The 26,422-nt window shown below is 32.6% G+C and overlaps 1 protein-coding gene across 1 annotated transcript in view; it reads right to left on the minus strand.

The window, feature by feature from the left end:
• Positions 1-410: 410 nt before the first annotated feature.
• LOC102504920 (histone demethylase UTY) overlaps positions 411-26,422 on the minus strand; it is a 50,368-nt gene continuing 24,356 nt past the window's right edge. The window contains exons 5-9 of the mRNA XM_032474179.1: positions 12,990-13,048; positions 10,174-10,294; positions 4,943-4,997; positions 2,417-2,451; positions 411-927 (exon numbers count right to left, since the gene is read on the minus strand). Of these exons, the coding sequence (XP_032330070.1) occupies positions 838-927; positions 2,417-2,451; positions 4,943-4,997; positions 10,174-10,294; positions 12,990-13,048 (360 nt within the window). The 3' untranslated portion in view covers positions 411-837. The remainder of the gene's footprint in view (positions 928-2,416; positions 2,452-4,942; positions 4,998-10,173; positions 10,295-12,989; positions 13,049-26,422) is intronic.

Below are 26,422 nucleotides of genomic sequence, written 5' to 3' on the forward strand. Positions count from 1 at the left end.
ATCTTACTATTGTACTACAAGAAACGTAAATAAATCCTTGAATCAGGTGAAAGGTACACTGTATCTTTCTTTGCATATCGGCAACAACAATAATAATATATTCTGTGAATTTACAATTATTTCAAAATAAGGAGTTTGAAAAAAATCACAACTCATGAGAATAACAGAATAAGGGTAAAATCCTATGTCCTTTAAAATAAAAACCTTAGGAACTGTCTCAATAAATTAATGAATTTAAAAGAATAAATAATCATCCCAGAAAATTTTAGAAAATGAAATTATCAGGAGACAGGAAGAGGAAAACTGTAAAAATATGAGAAAGTAGAGTGTTTACAAATAAAACCTTTTATTTCTAAGCAAAAATTAGGGGAAAAAACTTGGATAGAAATTAATTTTTTACACTTCAGTGAAACTATTTAAAGTGACTATTAATCATAAGCAGAATTTTTTAAACAGGTGAATTATCTTGGATTAATAAGAAACAGATATTCACTGAAATTAAGAATTCTTATAGATCCTATATGAAATATACTACCCACATTTTCCTTTCTAAGAACATTCTTAGTTCGTAATTCATGCACCAATCTATTACAATGGCATCAACCATAAAATTTGGTAAGAGACACAATTTAAATTGCCAAGATTCAAGTGGGAAAATTCTAAAATTTGACTGATTACTGTGGTTTAAAATTTATACTTTTTTTCTACGAAAACTGCAATAAAATTAAGATAGTTTCAATATCTGAAAGTGCTAAATGGTCACAATACGCTCATCCCTCGATATTTGTGGGGGCGACTGCTTCCAGGACTCCCAAGGATACCAAAGTCTGCAGATGCTCAAGATGTAAATGGACTTGTAGAGTTGGCCCTCTGGTCTGTATGAGGTTCTGTATCTGTGATGAGGAGCTTGCACATTTGTTGGGATAGCTATAGATTGAATATACTTAAAATCACTTCCCTTACATCAAAGGAGTAAGGAAAACAAAACTAATTGAAAAAAAAACTTTCTATTTAAAAAGACTCAAATTGGGAGGTAAGAATTTTTACTTATGAAAGTGATATAAAAAACTGACATTTCTTAACAGCCATGTTATAAACTAGAAATTAGTAGATTAGCAGGATCTCATACGTTGAGGGTTTATCAACTTTGATTCAAAAACTACGGAAACTTGGGATGAGCATTTTGGAAGTGAGGGAGGGTAAACAGAAATAAGATGCTAATTTTTTTTAAAGCTCCCCATGATGGCTACTTCGTAAACTGCGTTTGGGAACCTGACACTTAAATGATGGAAATGTGAAAGATCTCAAACTATCTTACTATATCTACTTATAACATGAATAAAAGAAGATGCCAGGATCTTTCCTCATTTGCTATAAAGTATGCGCAACATCTACCCTCATGCCATTATTTTATACTTGGACTAACTCCAGAGGAATAGGTATCAGATGTTTACTATCTATCTTTTCTTCCAAGAAAATCTGCTATTAAATTTGTTATAATTCACAATTGAAATGCACTTGTATGTTGAACTACTCATACTATCAATAAATTCTATGTAATTTTTTCAGTTTCCTAACAACTTCCTGATTCTCCACCACAGACCATAAATTTGTGTACTATAGTTTTTAATCCAACAACCAAATTCTGCCATACACAAAGCAAACTATCATGAAACTAACGAGAAATGGTTTTTAAAATCCATGTTGAACTAATGATAATAATATTAATGTGTGACTATACCCTGTGCTACAAATAAGATGTTTAAAATGTTTCAGTATTACAGCAAAAACTATTCTAAGACAATATCTTACTTCAAACACTCAAATATTCTGGGAAAAAACCTACACATTAACATAAGGATGGCAAAAAACTATAGCAGAGTCATTTCACACCATGCTGATGTCTCAAGTTTAGGGGCAAATAGCATTAAATAACAGCTTGTAGTTGGGGAAAGGTATAGCTCAGTGGTAGAGCACATAAGTAGCATGTTCAAGGCCTGGGTTCAATCTCCAGTACCTCCATATTAAAAAAACAAATAAATAAACCCTAATTACCTCCCCTGAGAAATTTTTTTTTAACAAAAAAAAAAGACAGTTCATCTCATATAGCAATTTATTCAATTTATTAAATCACAGTGAGTCAAAGGGAGTTACAAAAACTATACACATACTAAATACAAACCTCAAATTCTTTCATTTCTCTTATATCATTTATCCCTAGACAAAATTTCAAACACTTTTAATGGGTATAAGATAGTAAATATATGCATAAGTACATGCCCCAAACTCAATTAAATTTACTGGTATTTATTTTAAGTTACGAAATTATATATATAATTTATTTATACTTTATCTCACTTAAAGCATGGATGAAGATTTTGTTCTTGCTTTCAGTAAAGTAAGTTAAAACACTTACCTGGGTTTCATACAAGTGGGCAATATGAAACTGAACTACAAAGAATCATGGGAAATGTTTAATTACAATACAGCTCAATTTCAGGTAATAAGCAAAAACAGGTAACATTTAAAACATAAGGAAACGTTCAAACTATAGATCACAAATTGATTTAGGAGTGCACTTTTTGTTTTTAACAGAACAATGCACAATGATCATAAACATGCAAAGAAAATACATCATTAAAAGCCATAATTAAATAAAAATTTAATCCACTCTTTGTAATTCCAAGAAAACTACATTAAAATATGTTAAAAACTTTAAAAATCAACAGTAAATAAGTATACTAAATTTAAACCAGCAATACTAATAAGTATAATGTGTGTATCTTGACATGATACTCAAAAACATTCATTTAAAAAAATACAACAAAGCTATTATTCAGAAAATATACATTTTTAAATATACACAAGTCTTTCCTTTAGAGTAAATCTATTTAAACATATCAGAACAGTATTAGCAAAAACAAACAAAGGAAATGACTTTTTCCAGGTCTTAAAAAATTACATAACTTTTATTTAAAGAAGAAAAAAGTCAAACCACCTAAAAAAGAAGACTGTAAAATAAATACATCTGAAAAACTGAAAGGGGAAAAAAAAAGGCAGAACATGTTTGCTTTTTTTTGAAGCTCTTGCTGATGCTCTGTTAGCAATTACCAGAGCATGGCATAAAAGATTCACTGAAGAGGATAAATAAAGATCAATAAAAAATTCATTATAATTGGAACTAAATTCTAACTGTTTAAATTTTATGAGATTTATCTGTCAATAACAGTCTCTTTGCCTGTTTTGTTTTTTGGTCCTAACTAGAAGAAACTTTCTAAGTTATATGCAGAATTTTATGTGGGTTTCTTTCCAAAAAAGGCTTACAGCAATCATGAAATTCTCATTAGGTAAACTACCAAGATGTCTCTTTTTTTCTCCTTTCCTTCTTCTCCACACATTTTTCTCTCTCATTCTCTCTCAACAATTAGCATAAAGATTATGTTGTCTCTGGGAGGTGTAAAAAAATTACCAATTCCTAAGCTCAGCTCTTAAAGACTGTGATTCAGTGAGGCTATATGAAGGCCTGGAAAGCTGTCTCCTTAATAAATCCCCTAGCTTTCAAGTATCTTCTTCACCTCCAGATTAGTGAACACTGCTCCAGACAGAAATAAATTCCTATCTATAACAGAGAAAAATTACCCCTAAATTTTGTAATTAACTCTAAAATCAAACAACTTTCAGATACCAAGTTACCACTCTACCTCAGTGGCTACGTATCACAAGGTAACTCACCACCTATGAGGTAGAATAAGAACATCTTCTGTAGAGAGGAAAACACTATTACAAGATAATAACAAAATAAACTAAATGCAACTAACAACTTTTTTCAAGTCTCATATATAAAAATAATCTATTTCATAGATTAATTGATTTTCTTCCACCTCACTGCCCGTTTCCCAATTTAGCTTTTCTTACTACATCAAATTCAGTGAACAGAAGTCTCATCTCATTGAATTATTTGAAGGAAAGTAATTACGGGTAAAAAAAGGAAGACAAGGGATCTATATCCCATGTTCCCCATCTTCATATCCATCTCAGAGAACAAGGAAGAAAAGAGTACCTAACTTGGAACCCTAACACCATCTGAACTTCCTTTAAATTCAGTCTCAGATCTCATGTCTCTGGCCTCATAACCCTGTAAGGTAAAAATCTCCGACTATGTTCTTAAGTACAACATGAAGAGGAACATAAATACACAGCTAAGAAAATACTCAACATGGAAATTTTGAAATATATATTGAAATTTTTAACAATACTGCCAAAAAGTTCTTGAAATTTAAACTTTATTCAGTAAACATTATTTTGGGGATATTAAGAATACATACTATCCTAAAGGATAGTCATATAATGCAAATTTTATAACACCTAAATGCTTTTTAAAAATTAACTGTATACATGCATCATACTAGCTTCAAAAAGTTATTAACATTAAACAATCTGTACATATATAATTTATTCATCACAAATAAAAATACACTTTCCATTTAGTTTCCTTTTTTTTAAAACTCTTCTTTGAATATGCTAATCTTCCTAATTTCATAAGCAACAGTAAAAGTTTCAAAGAACAGTTATGGCCTGTGGAATATGTAATGTCTCAAAAGATGTTAAAAGAAAAAAGAGAAATAATTTATCCATTAAAAAAGATACACATAAGATACACATAAGATAACAATGCCTCACCAATTATACCTAATACAAAGTAGGCAATCACCATTGTATATTAGTGTTCGGTGAGAAACCAAACATTTCAATAGTTAACAAGTAATTATGTTAATCAACTGTCTTAAAGGCTAAATCAGGATGATACTCTCCCATTCTTACTCTCAATAACCAACAGAAACAAAGATATAGTATATTTGAAAAACTATTCATGGTTATAATTTGAAACAAATATAGTCCGTTCCTTGAAAAGAAAAAAAGTATTGTACATGGAATTACTTACTTTCAACACTGGATAAAGTACAGGGATTACAGTCAATCAAAGCTAACTGAAAATGCTGCAAGAGAAAAATGAAGATATTTAGCATCACATAATGTCAACTTTTATAGATTAGGTTTTAGCAGTCTAACCTGTAACAATAAAACCATGTTATATAACACAGTTTCTACATAATTTATATATTATAAACTATATGTTATATATACAGTAGTGAACCAAATAAAGTCACTGTGATTCAAAATCTATTTTACAATTGGATATAGATTCCCTGTCTTCTTCCTTTAACATTATGAAGTGTTAAAGCAAAGTATTATCAAGTTATTTCCACAGGATAACTAAGAATAGACAATTTAGGAGGGAAACTACTTTTACCTACTTACACCGTTTCTTTTATCAGGTTTAAAAAATTACAGTATTCAAGTAAATAAAAAAATAAATTACAGAAATGTTTAAATGACCTGTGTTTCAATTCACTATTCAAAAATGTTTAAAATCTAACGGTATCTTTTAGAATATCAACAATTATCTTAAACTGAGAATGAACTTTAGAAACAAAGATACAATCAGAATTTTCCTGAAGAATAAAACATACAGGCTTTTAGTGATTCTTCAATTTCAGTGTATTTCAAGACATTTAAAAATTATAACTCATGTTGAAATTCATCTGTGAAATATAACTCTTTTTAAAAGATATGTAAATTGTGTAAATATGTAAACTTATTCACAAAATATTAAAACATTTTACTTACATCAAATTAAGTTTACACAGAATGTATATATATTTATAACCATGTAGACACTTACATACTTAGATGTATATTAGTATATATAAAAACTAACAGATACATGAAACATTACTAAGAATTACTAACTAGTATTAGTTAATACAACATATTAAATGTAAAGTATAATGTGTAATATATATTACATATATTATCTAACATATCCATATGCTCAACTCATTCATGTATCTGTCTGTAGTTGTTATTAAAAATATAGGTAACATTAAAACATGAAAACACTAATTTATCATTAAAAACACTGAGTAACAAAATGACCTCTATTAATTTTCAATATAAATGCCAGAGCCATATAGAGTACCAAAAAGGAGACAGCAGGCACTTAAATTGCTTTAAGTTAAATGAAAAATGAATAAGCACCTGTTTAACATTCTACAAAAAATTCCCACAAATATAGATTAAATTTTCAGAATCTCCATTGATTTTTCAACAATTAAAATAATTAACTATAATACCATTAAGTAATCAAAGGAGAAGTTATTCAAATATCAACTACAAAAAGCTCATTCCTATCTACAATGCATACAACTAAAATTGTGATAGACATACTGATATGTAGTTGGACATTTAGTCTAAACAGTATCTTCTTTGTGAAAAAAAATCTTCAGCAAGTTTTATGAACTACATTTCTATGTAGAATCAATATGGAACCATTGATTACAATTGTGCTTCCTCAACTAGCTGCAACTAACAACAAAACTAATGTTTGCTATCTGATATTATAACAAAAAATAGCTATAAATAAATCATTGGGATTACAATCATTAGTGGTTTATACAGGCCTGCTTTAATAATATGTGATACACAGGACAACCTTTTCAACAAATGATAGTTGGCAAACCGGATAGCCACATGGGAAAGAATGAAGTTAGTCTCTTATTTCATGTAAACATGAAAACCTAACATTATAAAACTCCTGGAAGTCACAGGCGAAAATCTTCATGACAATGGTTTCGGTGATAACATGGGCACCAAAGGCACAGGCAATAAAAGGAAAAACAGACTTCTTAAAATTTAAAAATTTTGTGAAATTCAAGGAAACTATTACTGGGAGAAAATATCTGCAAATCAGAGCTCTCATAAGGGACCAATATCCAGAGAACACTCCTACAACTCAACAAAAAGAAATGAAAGAACACAATTCAAAACTGGACAAAGAACTTCAGTATACATTTCTCCCAAGGCAAACAATTAATAAAATGTGAAAAGATACAAATTAAAAAACCAAAAGTAGTATCAATTTATTTCCATTAGGATTTTTTTTTTTAAAAAATGGAAAAGAAGTGTTGACAAAAATGTGGACAAATTCTACAACCCTAGTCCACTGATGGTGAAAAAGTAAAAAGTGCAGGTAGTATGAAAAAATTTAGCAATCCTCACAAAGTTAAATACACCGCACAATTCAGCAATTAGACTCAGGTTTATTTTCAAACAACTGAAAAAAAGGGAGTTAAACAGATACTTATACATGAATATTCACAGCAGTAATATTCACAACTGCCAAAAGTGGAAAAATCCAAGTCCATCAACTGATGAATGGATAAAGAAATCGTGTTACATACACCAAATGGAGTATTATTTACCATGAAAAGGAACATGATCCCTGTAATGTGCTAGAACACGAATGAATCTTGAAAAAATTAACCTAAGTGAAATAAGCCAAACACAAAAATGTATGATTCCACTTATATCAGGAACCTGGACTACTCAAGTTCATAAGAGACAAAGTAGATTAGAAGGATATCAGAAGCTATGGGGAAAAACGATGGGAAATTAGTTTAATGGATGGAGAAGTTTTTGTATGGGATGCTGAAAAATTTGGGAAATGGATGATGGTTCTATCATACTGTGAATATACAAAATGTCACTAAATTGCATATTTTAAAATGATGCGCTTACATTTTTAAAATTATGTTACATGTATTTTACAATAAAATAATTTTTTAAAACTTGAAAAAAATTTAGGCTGGCCTGTATGTAATGTATTTTAAAAACTTAAGGCTTAAAAGAAAAAAACTTAAAGCTTAAAACATTCTGAAATGGAAAGGGGGGTGGGATTAAGAGATACACACTACTATTTAACAGAGAAAAAAGCAACAAGGATGTATAATATAGCAAGGAATTACAACCATTATCTTGTAACAATGTTTAATGGAGTATAATCTCTAAAAATACTAAATGACTATGCTATAGAGCTGAAACTAATATAATATTTAAATCAACTTTATGTCAACAATAAAAGACTGATGTCAAAAACATCCTAATATTCCTTTTGTTTTCATAGAAATGAAATTAGAAAGTTGTCCAAAGTTTAAAATAAAGGGAAAAAGGACACAGAAACCGAAAACTACACATACTTAAAAAATGTTTGCTAAATGTTATTATATAAAGTGTTACTATTCAGTTAATCTTTTCTCCATAATTTAATATACACATTACATATTTATGAGGAAAAAATTATTTTTTGCTCTTTTCTTTTGCCCTCCAATGTATTTCCAGAGAACAGACTGTGAACTGCAACCACAAATACTGCTATAGGATAACAAACATGCTATGAAAAAATTATACCATATTTAACTTATTTTCTGCTGTACAATGTTAGCATTTTTGATAGGCTTTTATACACCGTGAACGTATATATGAAAGGAGGTGTTAAAATCTAAAAACTGCCAGTGCTGTACTTACTTACATTTTAAATCCACTCGTATATGGTACAATTTGAGAAACTCTATTCTAATCTAAACAGGAAACTGAATAAACCAATCCATTCTCTGTATCAAGTATATTACCATTGACTTATTCCTCACCTACTTTTATCTCTGGCCAGTGTGTGATCTAAATTCTTTACAGTCTGTTTGCAATGGCATTTGATGTTCTTGGTTGAATATCTGTGTACCATCAGTAGCACTCTTGTACAAACCAAAAAACTGTATAAACAATTTGAGGAATTTAATACTTAAAAATCTGAAAGACTTAAGGAACTGAATTAAGGTACAGAGAGCAGTAAGGCATTAACTCTACAGGGTTATTGTAACTTTGCACATTAAAACAAGGTCTACCCTTGACCAACTCCTGAGAGAACCTCTAAACCTTCAGAATACCCTGCCTTACAAGTGTGTCTTTGTGTATCTGGGGCTTAAGTTATTGAGATAGTTATGCTAACAATATTACTTATCATGGGGGTTTAATACATGGTATCAGTTTGATGTCTGAAGGGGCTGGTAACTGACTAACACTGAAGTGATCACAGTTCCCCCCAGAGGTCAGTGAATACAGAAAACAGTTTTTTTTACGCTTATGGTTTATTACAGTGAAAGACTGCAGATTTGAATTTTATGTAGAAGTTCATTTGTCCTCTCCCATTGCAGTCGTGTGGATAGCACTTAATTCTACCCAAAATGGTGTTTAATTACATGCATGGAGTATTGCCAACCAGGGGAATTCACTCACACAATTTCAGGGTTTTGTTCTCCATGAAATGAGTCTATGAGTATAATACTGGAGTTAGGTGATATAACCAAGGAGATCCACCTGACTAACCTTAGTTTTAGTCAGTTACCAGCCCTTTTATTATAAAAGTGCCCTTTATTTAGCATTTTCCATGTTACTGAGTTCAGAATAAGTCACACATAAATACATGTGCATATGACCTTTGTAGTCAAGAAACTACAAAATACGTATGAGAAAAACAGCAAACATTCCAAATAGTTACAATTTCACAAAACCATTCATTTTTCTCAAATTTTCTCTGAATTTCTTCAAAAAGCAGTATTTTTGTTATGCAGGGAATCCCTAGTCCCATTAAAAACCCTTGGAAAACTTAAATGACAGCACAAACCAGGAACTCCAAAAAATGTTAAGTACTGACAAGGCAAATTTCTATTAGAATTAAAGTATTTAACAATAATGTACCATTTTTTCCCAATGATGTTTATATTCACTAACCCGTAGTCAACAAGCCCTAATAGAGAACAAATCTATTATATAATTCTGCTATGACACAGTCCTGCTACTAAAAGTGGGCCAATTTCTAATGAGATCTATAGGAGTGTCAATGATTTGATCACAGGTACAGCATCACTAACCAATTCTTCATCTCTACAGTGGCCAGTAACACATAAGAGGAGTGTTTTACATACTCATATAAAATAAACCTCCACTTCTCCTGAACACACACATCAGTACCAATATTTTGTTAAAAGACAAAATAAAAACAAAACCAAGAAGTTATCCAGCAAATCTTAGCACCATATCTACTTAATACCCTGAAATCTAACTCTTCTTCACCTTTAGTTCATATCCTAAATTCATCAATTTTTAACAGCAGTGAGATAAATTCCAACATTTCTCAATACTTTTAACATTGAACAACACACATACCAGAAAGACACACAAATGAAAAGTGTGTATCTAGGAAAAATACTAACCACCTACCTTTAAACTAGATTCGTAGTCTGTATTCACTTTGAACATAAGCCCAAGTCGTAAATGAATTTCCTTGGCTCGACAAAAACTGGGATCAACATAAAGCACCTCTTGGAATGCTTTAATTGCCCTTGAAGGATATAGACATGAGAAATTGTAAGATCTTAATATTAAGGATATTTTCCTTAGAAGTATAGAAAATATAATGATTCTAAAATTTTTTAAAGAAATGACAATCTCATAAAAAACTATGACTAGGAAATAGACTAGAAAAGTAAGGAATTTTTTTCTCAACTACCTCATTTATTGAGGAATATTTAAAGATTTAATAACATCTGCAATGTAAAGAACTCATTCAAAATTTTCTGAAACACCTCAGAGAAGAAGGCAGTAGGAAAGCTTCTAAAATGGCAGTGTTAATCCTGGTTCTATAAGGCTCCATATATATCTACTGTTGGAAGCCTTATTTTTGTCTATCACATTTTGCTTTACATTCTGCTTGGAACCTTTTTTGAGAATAATGTGATACAGATAAAGGCTATTATTTATTCCTTCCATATAGAATTCCTGTTTTATAGAATAGTCTGTGGAAAAAAATACTCTTGCCCCCACAGCAATGAAATGTCAGGTCTACATAAATCAAAGACCCATGTTTATGGAACTGCTTCTGGCTTCTCAAATCTACTTCAACCTTCATTAGTCTGTCCTAATTCTAATTTTGTCTTTTTTAAAAAGTCTTTATTATCAATAGAGAAAATCCAGATATACTGATTTTATTTTTAATATATTTAAGTACTTGGAATATATGAATTATTTCCTCAAAAATGAGTATGACAAGAGACAAAAAGAAAAGAAAAAAGTCTACTTTGTGTTTTTTTTTTTAAATGAGGGGGAGGTAATTCAGTTTCTTCATTGATTCCACTTGGAGGAGGAACTGGGGATTGAACCCCAGACCTCTTGGGTGCTGAGCATATGCTCTACCACTTGAGCTATACCGTTCTCCTGAAAAAAGTCTATTTTGAATTTCAATCTATTCTCTAAAAACCCTAACGGTCACTATTTAGAATTATAAATATTTCCAAAGTCATTTCTTCCTGTACTATAAAAAGATGCAGATACCAGTCATACCATAATTTGGGACAAAGCAACACACCACCATGTCTTTAGTAAGTTGGTTAAGTTCCTACTTCTAAAATTGTATGGTTATGTATACATCTATTATGAAATTAAATATTATAAGGTAGGTTTTCTTTGGGAAACATACAGACATTATTTAAAGATGAGTTACTTAAATTTATAACCATCTTTCATATAACCAACTTAACACTGTCACACACATAATTAAGCAATTAATATTCTGAATAGTATGCACTTATCTCCCTATTGATTTTATGTTATAATTTCAATCTAAAGGTACTCATATGTTATAACTAAATGAAAACTCTCCAAATTGAGTCACATTTCTCTCTTAAAGTGTACAGTCCTTTGTTCTCACACTTACATTGGATTTTACCTAAACTTTTTCCAGCTAGCTGAAATGGTTGCATTTATTTGCATAACAACTACAAGCAATGATTTTAAGTATCTATTTTTCCATCTTGACATAAGGCAAACAATAAATTATTCCATTCAATATAACTTACAGCCTTATTTCTAAAGGCATTACTTTCCTGTCCTCTTCGAATTTGTAAGTGATCACTTGTCTATGAGCCCACTGCAAGTAAAAGTACTGTTTAAAATTTAAAAAGCTCTTGGCAGTTTGCACTGGACCACCCATGCTCCTCACTGGTCCTAAAGCTCCAGTGGCTGGTGGGAGTTGCGGGTGGAGGGAGCTCTGGGGGCTAATAAAGCCATTTGACTTCGAGGAGGGAGCCTTTTTTTTCCCTTTAGCTTTAAATTTTTAGACTTGAGTCCTGAACATGAGGCCAGCTTCCATTACTAAATAAATGGTTAAGTAGTGCTAAATAAAATGAATATATCTTACTTCCTCCATCAACAAAATTTAAAAATGAGAACAAAATTATTTTTAACATCTTTTCTAGTTTCAAAAGTTCAGAATTGTGAGTTCTGTGAACAGGATTTTTAGGAAATTTACAGAGATCTTAAAACTGTCCTAAATCACAACTGGTTTGAAATAAAATTCACGACAAAAGGTAAGTGACTTAGGTATAGAACTCTCAAAGCACTGCACAGTTCATTTAAAAAACAAACAAAAAACTGTAACCTCTATAAGCTACAAGCTTACTTAACAGTATAGTACTCCTAAGCACAGCATAATTATTGTGTCAAAAAGCCAACGAGTATGAAAAATATTAGGAAAAGTCATACAACTAAAAGTTGAATACTCATTCACCTTTGGGGAACCATATCAAACACTGGTCAATGCATACTTAAGAACTCTATATTAAGTATCTAGAATGACCCACAGGACATGGTTGCAAACACTGGTTGTAAGCTTATTCACCTTCCTCTGGATTCTCATAGGACTTAAATGAAGAAAAAAGGACAGGAACAGAAAAACTTCCTATACTTAAAGAGTTTACAAAATTTTATGTATCACTATCAAGGATAATCCTCAATACTGAAGGAGGTATCATTATTTCTACTGTAGGACATGAGTGTTTATAAGTCAAATTACTAGTTATGGGCCATTACAGGGTGTTAACAAGTATGCTGAGTGAGTGGAGGAAATTAGGGCTGAACTTGATATGAAGCTTACAAATGTAAATATGCTACTAATGATGAGAATTTACTGACAGTAAAATATTTTCTGTGTTTGTCATACACATACAAAGTGGATAAATATCTGGTACAAGACAACTTACCACTGAAACGCGTTGTAGTAAAAGTAAACCAAACCAAGGCCATATAAAAAGGTAGCATTCTGTTTAAAAAAAAAAAAAGCCATTTAAAAATGTTTCTGTCTACGTATATGTTACTAGCTAGAAACACATAAGATGTTCTTCAGTTCGAAAAATTCTATCTTACAATATGCTTAAAAGAAAAACCAATAATTTTATGAGTCAACAGGTAATACAGAGAAGCCAAACAATTCAGAGAAATATTTTCAGTTTCTTTTAATCAAGCCCACAATGAAAACAATTCTTAAAAAACCCCAAATTTGTCTGAAACCACAAAGAGCCAACCAGTCAAAGCAATCCAAAAAAAAAAGAACAAAGCTGAAGGTATCACACTTCCTGGTTTCAAACTATACTATGAAACTATAGTAATAAAATTAGTATTTTAGGTGTAAAAATGCTGACAGATACCAATGGAACAGAATAGAGAGCACAGAATTAAACCCCCATCTTTATGGTCAACTGATATTTGACAAGGGAGTCAGGACACCCAACTGTTAAGAGACTCTTCATCTCTTCAAAAGTGATATTGGGAACTATATTAAATGTCTTGTAGGAACTTATGGTGAAAAAGAATATGAAAATGAATACACATATGTTCATGTATGACTAAAGTGTTGTGCTGTACCTCAGAAATTGACACATTGTAAACTGATTATACTTCAATACATATATATATACCCAAAATAAGTGATATTAAGGAAAATGGACAAACACATGCAAAGCAATAAAATTAGATTCCTATCTCAAACCACTCACAAAAATTAACTAAAAATGGATCAAAATGGATCAAAGGTTTAAACATTAATGGCTGACATCATAAAACATCCTAGAAAAAAATATAGGAAAAAAGCTCCTTGACACTAGGCAGTAATTTTTTTGATATGACACAAAAAGCACAAGAAGCAAAAGCAAAAATTAGCAAGTCAAACTTGAAAGTTTCTACACAGCAAAATAAATAATTAACAACATGAAAAGACATTCTACAGAATAGGAGAAATTTTCCAGATGCCATAGACAACATTCATGACTTGTAGAAAAAGCTCAAAACATGAATATTAACAGGAGTCGAAAGAATTTCATTCCAACCCTCATGGATGTAGAATTCAAGGGGTTCAGTTCAGGAAATAATGGCAGATGTGGAAGAAAAGCAAGAGAATCAGATTTAGAAGTAGAGCCTGAAGATGTGACTGAACTGTCATAGTTCATGATAAAACTTCTAACAAATGTGGAGTTGTTCCTCCTGGAGAAGCAAAGAAAAGTTGTTTCCTGAGATGACTACAACTGGTGAAAATGCTGCAAAGATTGTTGAAAAGACAAAAAAGTATTTAAAATACTACAAAAACTTAGTTGATGAAGCAGTAGTAGAGTTTGAGAGAACTGACTCCAATTTTGAAAGAAGTTCTGTTATGGGTAAAATGCTATCAAAGAGCGCTGCATACTACAGAGAAATTACTTGTCAATGGAAGTCAATCAGTGTGGCAAACTTCGCTGTGGACTTACTCTAAGAAACTGCCACAGCCACCCCAACCTTCAGCAAGCATCGCCCTGATCAGTCAAGAGCCATCAACATCAAGGCAGGACCCTCCACCAGCAGAGATTATGACTCACTGAAGGCTCAGATAATAGTATTTTTCAGCAACAAAGAATTTTTTTTAATATGGTAAGTACACTGGGGTTTTTTTTAGACATAATACAATTGCACACACTCAATAAGAGTACTGTACAGTCTAAACATAACATTTTCTAAGCACCAGGAAACAAACAAAAAAATCATGTGATTCACTTTATTTCAGTATTTGCTTGATTGAAATGGTCTGGAACTGAACCCCCAATATCTCCTAAGTATGCTTAATTCTGTGTCAAAGTGCTCATCACAAATCCTAGTTAAGAAGTTACAGTTTCATGTGATTATCATCAACCTATATGAAGTGTTCAGAGTAATGAAAAAAATGTGGCCAAATGTCACCAAGATGATGAGATAAAAGGATGCAGACTCTTCCTACTCCTCAGGTCACAATACATACAAAGCTACACAGATTAATTCTCTGACTGAAATCCAGGAACAAGTTACTCCTACACATTGGGCAACTGAAAAAATACCCACATTAAAATGGATAGATAAGACTAAGACACACTCTCACCATAAATTCCACTCCCACCTCACTTTCCTCTTACAATTCTCCCTGAGGAGCAAAAGCAGCAGTGTTTGGAACACATATCTAGTGCCCCAAGACTTCAGACTCAAATCACTTAGCTCTGAGAGACAATAGAGTTTTGACAATTATGTGTCCCTTGGGACCATGCAAACAAAGAGACAATTGTTGAAGAGGCACACAGTACTATATGCAGCAGACCTATTCTAAAACAAAATAACAAACGTCTTACGGAAAAAGAGAAAGACACCAAAAGGATATTTGTAACTTTTCATTGAAAAGGAATAAAAATGGTGTATTTGGAGTAGATAAACTCACAATGCAGCACAGATAAGGAAACAATGGTGCAGCATTCAAATTAGGTTCACAGTCTTTTTATGTTCAGTTGCAGAGCTAAAAATAGGTTTTGCATTTTTACAAGCTTATTAAAAAAAGAGTACATGCCAGAAAGCAAATGTGGCCAATTAAACCTAAAATTTATAATAGAGTCCATTAAAAAAGTCCCTGAAGGGTCCAAGCCATTACTACCCCTATGTGGACTGTGTAGTTTTCTACTGACCTTCATCACAAAGCACAGTAATACTAAGAGATGCCCTCAGGGACTTTCTGTATATATGTATTACACACATACTCTACCTTATGTCCATTGTGCAAAAGTAGTCCAATTTCCCCTTGTCTGTCACCATAGCCAGCAAAGGAATTCCTTTCTTTGCCTGTTGGTTCAAATTGAGGCATGAAGAGTCCAAATTGCCAAGAAGCACTACAACTTTTAGTTTAATGGATCATTGGTGTGTCTACTGGAGTAAGCATTCCTCCCTTTGAAACTAATACCTCATAACTTTCCAAGGAGAGTGTAACATTGTAAGGAAAGGAAATCAAAATGTGCTAGTAGATCACTAGAGGTAATAGTAAGTGGTGCTGAGGTGATATCACCAAAATGGCAACACCCGTTGTTCCTGATTTCAGTCTTCCTCACTAGAAGATCACCTAGCAAATACTCATGTCAGTATAACATTTTGAAACCCCCAGAACATGTAGTTAAGCCTGAAGCACTTCCCTGAACCTCAAAGACCAAAAGGATATATTAAAAGAGTTAAGAGGAGCTGTACTCTGACTATATCACCATTCTCCCAAGCCAGCGGAGCAATATACCAAGAGGGATCTACTGGGCCTATAGTTTCTCGAGCAGGCAAAAGAGTCCAAGGTGGACATCTAGCTCCCTCAGCATTGTGAGTCCTGTCCAGAGCAGCCCAATGAAATCTCGCCTCATTGGGATGGTGGAAAATATATGTGGTGCCTGGTCACTGGAAATCAGAAAGTGACTGAGAATGGTCTAGGCCTTATAATAACCAGCACTTGGATAATGGCACACAAATTTCCCCTTGCAGTGGTTACCAAGTAGAGATCCCAGACAGTGTGTCTACCTACATAGCCAAGCCAGCAGCCACATTTAAACAGTGAACTCAGTACAGTTCTATCTGATTCAGGACCCCAAACAATTAGTCTCGCCAGCTTTGAAGCATTTTTTAACACTCTAGGCAAAGCTATCACAGGATGGCTGACTGTATCCTCCAGCCCCAATTAATCAGGAAACACAACTGTAAAATCTGGGAAGCTGTATAACCCATCCTACAACACTGCTTACAATACCACTTAAGCAAAGGGGTCAACAAGTGGCTGAGTACTACTAAAAAGAGCAGCTGGTGGACTCAGCTGGCCAAAGGGTTTGGTGCATAGTTCTGCCAGACTTGAGTTTCAAGTCAGTGAGGTATACCAGTCCTGCCTGAGAAGAAAAGCTTTTCCATAGTTTTATCTACTGCTCAGGATAGCCTTCAGTCTTACCTGATCAGGAAGCCTAATCATAACACCTAAAAAGATGTGTTGTTCATCCTACAGACCCACTTACAATGGTACCTGAGCATGGAACACACCCAAAAGCTATGCTCATATGGATAACCAATGAAGCAGTTCTGTCTGACCAAGGAGTTTAGCAGACAACTCTGTCAGAGGAGGGTGCCCACTCATCAAGCCATAACAGCCAAAGAAACCATGCAACAATTCTGATTATGTACGGAAGCAAATTCACAGATCCAACCAAAAGCTGAGTATAGTATCATATTTCACATTATTGGCCTAAATAGAGGATCGAGGCAGCAAGACAGTCAATTCCACAGCCACACATCTGCAGAAAAGCCAAGGGAGCGCTCCCATCCAACAGTTCACAAATAGTGACAGACCTTCTGATCTTGGAGCTTAGGCAATAGCTCAACATAAACCCAAAAACCTTCACAGCAAGCCTCATCTGCCTAGGAAGGCTATAAACCAAACTCTATAACCTCAGCTGAGCTAACTGGTGAAGGACTGTCCCTGTCCAGAAAAACAAAAAATGTAAGGCATAGATTATGAAGAATCGGGTAAAACTGACACCACCAAAGGAAACTAGTAAAACTTCAATAACTGAACCTAAAGAAATAGAGATCTATGAACTGTATGACAAAGAATTCAGAATAATCTTATAGAAGTTTATTAAACTGTAAGAGAATACACAGAGAGAAAACTAAATGAAATTAGGAAACCAACACATGAACAAAATAAAAAATTCAACAAAGAAGTAGAATTTTTAAAAAAGAGTCTAGTAATGAAGAATACAATGTCTGAACTGAAGAATTAAATAGAGAACTTCAACATCAGGCTCCACCTAGCACAAGAATCAGTTAACTAGAAGATAGTCATTTGAAGTTATGCAGTTGGAGGTGCCAAAAAAGAAAGAAAGAAAGAAAAGTAAAGTAAATGAAAAAAGTCCACAACTATTCTACACAGTACTGGAAATCCTAACCAGAGCACTTAAAAGTAAGAGAAAAGGCATGCAAATCAGAAAGTAAGAGGTAAAACAGTCCTTGTCTGCAAATGATGTCGTCTTATATACAGAAAATCCTATACGTCACTGTCGCCCCCAAGAAAGTAAATCAACAAATTCAGCAAAATAAAGCATACAAAATCAACTACAAATTTCAACTATGTTTTATAACGTAACCATCTTATAAAGAAAACAATCTCATTCATAATAGTATCAAGAACAACAGAAAAACGTTATAATAACTTTAACCAAGGAGCTGAAAGATCTATACTCTAAAAATAAAAAATCTGATGAAAGAAACTGAAGAAAACACAAATTAACAGAAAGATACCCATTTCCATACAAATAAGAATTAGTATTGTTAAAATATCCATGCTTCAAAACCATCTATAGATTTGTTTCAATTCTTACCAAGATTCTAGTGGCATTTTTTTTTACATTGATTAAAAAAACATAGAATTTGTGTGAAACCACAAAAGACGCTGAATCACCAAAGTAATCTAAAGAAAGAATAAAAAACCTTGAGATATCAACCTTCCTGATTTCAATCTATATTACAAAACCACAGTAATCAAAACAAGATAATGGCACAAAAACATATATATGTATAGAACAACAAAAGACAATTAAGAGTCCACGAATAAACCTATGCATATACAATCAGGTAATTTTTGATAAGGGAGCCATCAATCCTCAAATGAGAGAAGACATTATTTTTTAAATAAATAGTTCTAAGAAAGCTGGAGTTTACACGCAAAACTAAGAAACCATAAAACTATCTTCACATCATTCACAAAGAAAAGCTCAAAACAGATAGAAAATTTAAAAGAAACATCTGAAACTATAAAACTTCTAAATGAAAACAAAGGAGGAACTTCCCTGACAGTAGTCTTGGCAGTGATATTTTGGATATGACACTTAAAACACAAGCAAAAAAAAAAACTCTGCACAACAGAAGAAATGATCCACAAAATAAAAAGGGAACATATGGATTCAGAAAAAATATTTGCAAACTACACATAAGAGGTTACTATCCAAAACGAACAAGGAACTCATACACTCAACAGTAAAAAAATTCCCAAATAATCCAATTTAAAAATAACCAAAGAATCTAATTAGATATGTTTATAAAGAAGTCAAATGAAAAAGAGGGATATGAAAAAAGATACTCAATATTACTATTTACTAAGGAAATGCCAAAAACACAATGAGAGATGACCCCAGAGCTGTTACAATGACTACTACAAAACAGGAAAGAGATAAATATCAATAAGAATATGGATAAAAGGAAATCCTTGTACATTGTTGCTGTGAATGTTAGTATAACCACTATGGTAAATAGCACTGAAGATCCTCAAAAAATTAAAAACAAAACAAAACTACTAAATGACCAGATATTCCACTTCTGAAGTTATATTTAAAGGAAAATGACTACCAGAGAAAATATCTGCCACCCAACTTTTCATTACAGCACCATTTACAATAGCCAAGATATTGAAACAACCTCACTGTCCATGGATAGATGAAGAGAATCACACACTCAGTCACACATACACACACACACCACCCAAATCTCACCCCCACATACAAATTGAGTATTATTCTGCCATAAAAAAGGAAGAAAATCCTCCTATTTGCTACAACATGGATGGACATTGAGAGCATTATGCTAAGTAAAACAATTCAGACAGAAAAAGATACACATTGTATTATCTTACTTATAGGTGGAATTTTTAAAAAAAACAAGTTCACTGAAACAGAGAACAGACTGGTTGGGGTTTGTCAGAGGAGAGGGGAAGTAACTGGGTGAAGACAGTCCAAGGGTACAAACTTCCATTAATAAAATAAATACATTCTGGGGATATAATGCCTATAATCAATAATACTATATTATATATCTGAAAGTTACTAAAAAATTAGATGTTAAAAATTCTCACAGAGAAATCTGTAGCCATATGAGGTGATGGATGTGAACTACATTTATTACATTAGTCATTTCTCTATCAATTAATCTATCTACCTACCTACCTACATGTATGAAGATCAAATCATTATGCGGCACATCTTAAACTTTTACAAGATGCTATATGTCAATTATATCTCAATGAAACTGGGAAACAGAGTGGTGCCACTCCCATGATTGATGACACATTTCCTGATAATGGGTGAATAGCACCACATATTAGACACTGATTCGGAGTGTATATAGCCTTCTGGAGAACCTTGCCCTACCTAGCTCTACAAGGTACTATTAACTAGTGGGCAATACAAATAAGTCCTTAAAGATCATTCCACCAAAATATCAAGCCAGCTATTGCAGGACACAGGGGAAAATAGTACGACCAGTGAATTCCATGATTTTGGACACTGCCACAATTTATTACCTATGCAGTGAGTTCTCTGATGGAACAATGCTTGATGGAATACTATGATGTTGGATAAAGCACTCCCTGTACCCATGAATGTAGGAAAAGCAAACCCATATGTAGAATAAGAATCTATTCCAGTAATAATAAAATACTGTCTCTTCCATTGTGGAAACTGTCCAATGTAATCAATTTAACACCAGCTAGCTTGCTGATCTCCGCAGAAAGTGGTGCCATATGGGGGACTCACAGGTGATCTCTGGTACTCCCAAACTTGATATTCAGTGGCAGCCATAGCCAGAACAGCCTTGGTGAATAGAATCCATGTTGTTGATACTATGCTTAGCCTCTATCCTGCCACTGTGTCTATATTATTACTCACTAGCCCGCTGTGTGATGACAGGGTTAGCAAGGGAGAGAGGATAACTGTTATTCACATCATCATTCTATCCAACTGATTATTAAAATGATCCTCAGCTGAGGCCATCCTTTGGTGAGTATCTCACATGGAATACAAATACCTTTATGCTTTGCATTCAGAGATAGAAATACCTCTTCCCCAAATTTCCTTGTGAAGTTTTTAATCATGTTCCTTTCAAGTTCCTAACCATCCAGCCAAATCACTGGACACAGCCGAAGAATAGTTATATAATTACACATCCAAGGAAAGTGTACAATCAGGTGCGCTGTTCAAAGTTCTATCCACTGGGAGGATTACTATACAAGTATTCCATGAATCATATGAAGTTCACAGAAATTGGCCCATGCCCTTATTGTCCAATTATTATCTTAAAATATTATATATGCCATAGAAATAACTGATTTTTCTTATCAAATGAATTCTAATGACAACTTTAACCAAGTCCACTTTAAGTCACAGACAGCTATCATTTCACTTTCATTCTTCTCTGAAAAGTGTTTATAATCAGACACAAGGAAGAATCCTTCATGGTGGCATTGTAGAAATAATTTGGAGATCACGCCTCAAGTTTGAGTAGAATTTCCAGAAGTAAGGAAGAAGATATTGGTGTCTGCTAACCCAAGAAAAAGCAGAACAAGAATTACTTTCATGATTTTGAATAAATTGATGCAGACCATGACCATTTTGATGAACTTATTTGAAACCTTGTTGGTGTTTGTATTCAAGATATAAGGAAACTTTTTTCTCTTAAGGTTTGTGTAACTTATAAAGCAAATTAGTAAAGTAATCCTCTGTGAACAAAGATATATATAATTACTTTTTCTCCCTATCTTATCTTTTATAATTTGAAAACTCTTTGTTAGAATGCTTATTTTTATAGGAATATAATTATTTGCATAAGTTCAAAAACAATCTTTTCTCCTCATGAGACAGAAAACACTGATTATAACATCAGGGCTTTGACTGGAATGTCTGAGAATGATGTGCATTGAATCACATATGACCCAAGAGCTTTAAGGAACTAATGAGACAATATTTATTTACACTGCACCTTTGAAAAAACTGATCTGAACCTGGCTAATTAAGATTTCATAACTTAAGGAGAAATAAAGGAAGGTCACTTCCTGGCAGGCCCAGGAACTTTAGGATATTTTGGAGAACACCAAAAAAGGAGTTCAACCAAATCTCTATATCGGGCAAAATGTTATGAGTTCTTACCTTGAGTTCCTACACTTGGAGAGGCTTTTAAAAGTCTAACCTGAGATTCCTTATCAAAAGTTTCAGGAAGCAAATTCAAAAGACTTCTGTGACCAACAACTATTCATGCCAACTGTATGTAAGTAATCAGGTAAAATTTAATTAAAATACTTATTCTGCAAACAAATTAGTCTGACTTTGATAAAACAGGTGGTGACTATGAGGAAAAAATATGTTTACAATGTAACCTTTTGGATTCTACCCTGTATATTTGGCAGTCCTTTACAAATACTGAATTCCCAGTATCTGACTACAATTCTCTAAATTAGTGTTTCCAATTTTTCTCCATTCTGACTTGGAATCATTGAGAACTAAGTCAGACCTTTTCCTGGAGTCCTGAAAGCTGAAGTGACATAAAATGACATAACATCAAGAAAATCACCATAACAGATTATGAATGAACAAACTTTGTGCCTGCTCCTGTCTGTAGCACTCAAGAAGTTCGCCTTATCAATTCCAATTCAAACCAGTAATTTTACTTATTTGCTCTGTTCTCCACACTCTAGCATCTAATGACACTTTGAGCCCAATATCTACAAATGTTGACTGACCTCTGGAATCAGAAACCAGGTTTTTAACATTTATTGTCTGTTTTTCTGTCATTTTCATAGAAACTACCCCCTTCTTTAAGGGCTTACTGTCTGGTACTATACAATGTAACTTCTACCACCAAGTCTCAACAGATAATTCAGCTCATACCAAATGTACAGAAGACTACAAAGAAAGAAATGACTTGATGTTGTGCTAATAAAAATGAGTGTCTCTTCATTCCTTTGAACAACCAGGCACAACTGACAAAGACTCTATACTCAATCAAAGTTTAGATTCCTGAAGCTGTTCCTAAGCACATCTGCACATTACTTCTAAAATCCTTAGCAAGAACCATGCTAAGTAGGTTTTAGCAAGAGTGCCTCATCCTGCATATGTGAAAGCCTGCAATACCTAATGGGGTTTCTCATACTCCACTATCTACTAGGTGATGTCTAATCAATCCTTGCTCAGAATACCTTAGCCCAAAATGCCTTGTTGTTTCCTTTAATAATTTTCCAAATGCTGACTCTTATAGAGCTCCTTAGCTATATATTTGTGTATGACCAGGCTGTATTCAGAATTGACCCTGATTCTCTATTAAGAATCCCTTCCCTTTTTGCAGTAACACTGGAAAACAGTGTTTTTCCCCTAAATTCACATCCTTTGAGATAAAAAAATGCACCCAGCACAACTTCCCTGCTTGTTTGCTGATTCACAGGCATGGGGGGAAAAACTTGACAATCTTACTGTCCTCACAAGGGAATTATTATTCTCTCTCCTTGTAGAAGCATTCCTTCCTCTATAATTCAGACCTGTAAGTCATTCTGGAATTAAGATTTGGGTACAAAATCAAAACTGTTGCTATTGGGTCACAAGGGTAATTAATAGTCAGAGGTGCCACTTCCATTTCCAGTTTCTGACAACTCAATCCATGACCATGACTGCTGGCTATTAGAAAAACACTGCCACATACTGGTCAACGATTCAGAGGATGATAAGTCTCTGCCTCCATAGCAATTTTGTCATGTGCGTGGGGAAAGAACCTGTGTTATGCCATTAAAAGTACCAAAGCATGTGAGATAGGAATTCCAGAATAGAGAAAAGACAAAGAAAAAACATTTCAAAAGTAAATGGCTGAAAATTTCCTAGAAAACTTAAAAATTTCAAAGAAAACTTTAATTTGTACATCAGTAAACTTAAGTAGGATAAACAAAATGAGACTCAGAGACACATTATACTAAAAAAGGCTGAAGATCAAAGACAAGGAGAAAATCCTGAAGGCAGCAAGAGAAAAAACAAAACAAAACAATACTAAAAAACACCAAAACAAATGCTTGATTTTCCCTCAGATACTATGATTGTCAAAAGGCAGTGGGATAACATAATCAAAGTGCTCTGAAAATCAAACAAAACAAAAAACTGCCCAACCAAGAATCTTCCATCCTAGCAGAGGCATCTTAGAACAGTAAAAGCTAAAAAAAAAAAAAAAAAAATTGCAGATTATAAAAAGAGACAGAATTCACTGCAAATACACACACCTTACAACATTAAACCTTACAACAAATCTTACAACAAATTCTTAAAAAGTTCTTCAGGTTTGTAACAGGTGCCCATGTCAGCATTTCAAAGTGGGGAAAAAAAAAAAAGAGAAAGAGAGAGGAAGACAAATAATTATGCAGGTATGGAAAACAGCACACTGCATATTTCTTTTCCTTCCTCTTTTTTTTTCTCATTAAAAAAACAATTGTATAAGTACACTCCATATAACTGTATATATAGTAATGTAATTTATTATTAATGACAGAACAAATGAGTTAAATAGGAGTAAAGTTATAGTGGACTGAAAAAAAGAATTCTAGATGGTAAATCAAACATACAAGAACAAGTGAAGAAAAACAGAAATGGGAAGTTAAAACAGCTAAACACATAATTTTTTCTTTCTCAGAACTCAACAAATTACATAGTATTAAACCAATGTACATAATATACATAACACTGTAATTGTTGAAGCCGCAACAAACAGAAGAGGCACAAGAGCACAGAAGTATTTAAGAGTAACATTTCTCTATCTCATAGGAGTTATATTAGTATAAATCTAAGTAAATTCATATAATTTGATATGCATATCGTAGGCACTAGAGCAACCCAGTAAGGAAATAACTCAAAAATACATAATGAAAAAAAAATACATAATGAAAAGCTTGAAGAAATTAAATTTCATTTTAAAAATTTGCTTCATGCAATAAAGCAGAAATAGAGGTAAAAGACATAAAAAAAGGAAAATGGCAGATGTAAATCCAATATATAAATAATAACATTAAAACAACTGCATTAACAATCAGAATGCACAAATTTATCAGACTGGATAAAATTAAAAGATCCAACTGTATATTATCTTAAGCAGGCATACTTTAGATTCAAAGACACAGAATGTAAATAAAAAGATAAAAACCAATATATCATGAAAACAATATAAAAATTCTGGAATGGCTACAATATCAAACAAAATACCTCAGAATCAAAAGAATGTTACTAGAGATCAAAGCAGGACAAAAAGGGGATCAATCTCTGTATTACATATTTGAAAGCTGCATAGATGGTAAATTCTAAATGTGTTCAAGAAAAAAAAAGAAAAGAATGGTCATTTTGTGACATGATGGATGAATTTGCTAAAACTACAATGTAATACAATGTCAGTGTATACAGTTTTGTGTATAGTTGTATCAAATCAACACACTGTACACCTTAAACACATAGTGCTATATGTATACTTCAAACTTAAACAATTTTGTGTTGATTATATTGCATAAATTTGGAACAAAAATTAAATGACTTATTCATCAAAAATACATAAAACATGTATAGAAAAAATATACATACTAATTATAAAGATATACGCACCCAACAAGAGAAAACCAAAATACATACTCAATAAATTTGAGAGACCACTTCAGACAAAACAGAATATGTATTTCTCTTTGGCATAAGAAACATTCAAGACAGAACAAATGTTATGCTGGAAAATAAATCCGAATAAAGAAGAACTGAAATAACATGAAGTATGTTCTTTGAAGAAAATAAAATAAAAATTCTAAAATGATACGGAAATTAAACAACACATTCCTGAATAACCAATGAGTCAAACCAGCAATCACAAACTCAACAGACACAAAAAGAAAATCTGACCAAACATATCACCTTTTCATAATGGAAAAAAAAACAAAACTAAATATAACTAGAAAAAACTTCTTCAACTTTAAAAAGATAGCTATGAAAGAAACCTCACGTAACATCATACTTGACAGTTAAAAAAAAGAATGTTTTCCAAAACCCTCAAATTAGAAACAGGACAAGAATATCTGCTCTTAACATTTCAACTTTACTTAACATTTTACTAGATGTTTAAATTAGGACAATTTTGACAAAGAGGAAAAGATGGAAGGGAAAACACAAACAAAAGGGATCCAGACTGGAAAAGTAGTAGTAAAACAATTTGAAGATGACGTGATCTTATATTAAGAAATGGAAAAGAACCCACAAAAAATTATTAGAACTGATAGATGAATTCAGCAAGGTTGAAATATACAAAATCTATACATAAAAATCCACTATGATCTACACAGTTGGAATGAACATTTAAAAATAAAGTGAAATTATAAAAGTAATTCTACTTACAAAATATAATTCAACTATTTTGTCTACAAGGCAAAATGGGTAAGATTCAAAAATACAGGCAGTCTGAAAGAAAAAGGATGTAAACTGAGGTACCAACACAGAAACAGACATAAAAGAGCAACAGAACAAAACCAAAA

The sequence above is a fragment of the Camelus ferus genome, chromosome 36, assembly GCF_009834535.1.
Source record: "Camelus ferus isolate YT-003-E chromosome 36, BCGSAC_Cfer_1.0, whole genome shotgun sequence".
NCBI classification, from domain to species: Eukaryota; Metazoa; Chordata; class Mammalia; order Artiodactyla; family Camelidae; genus Camelus; species Camelus ferus.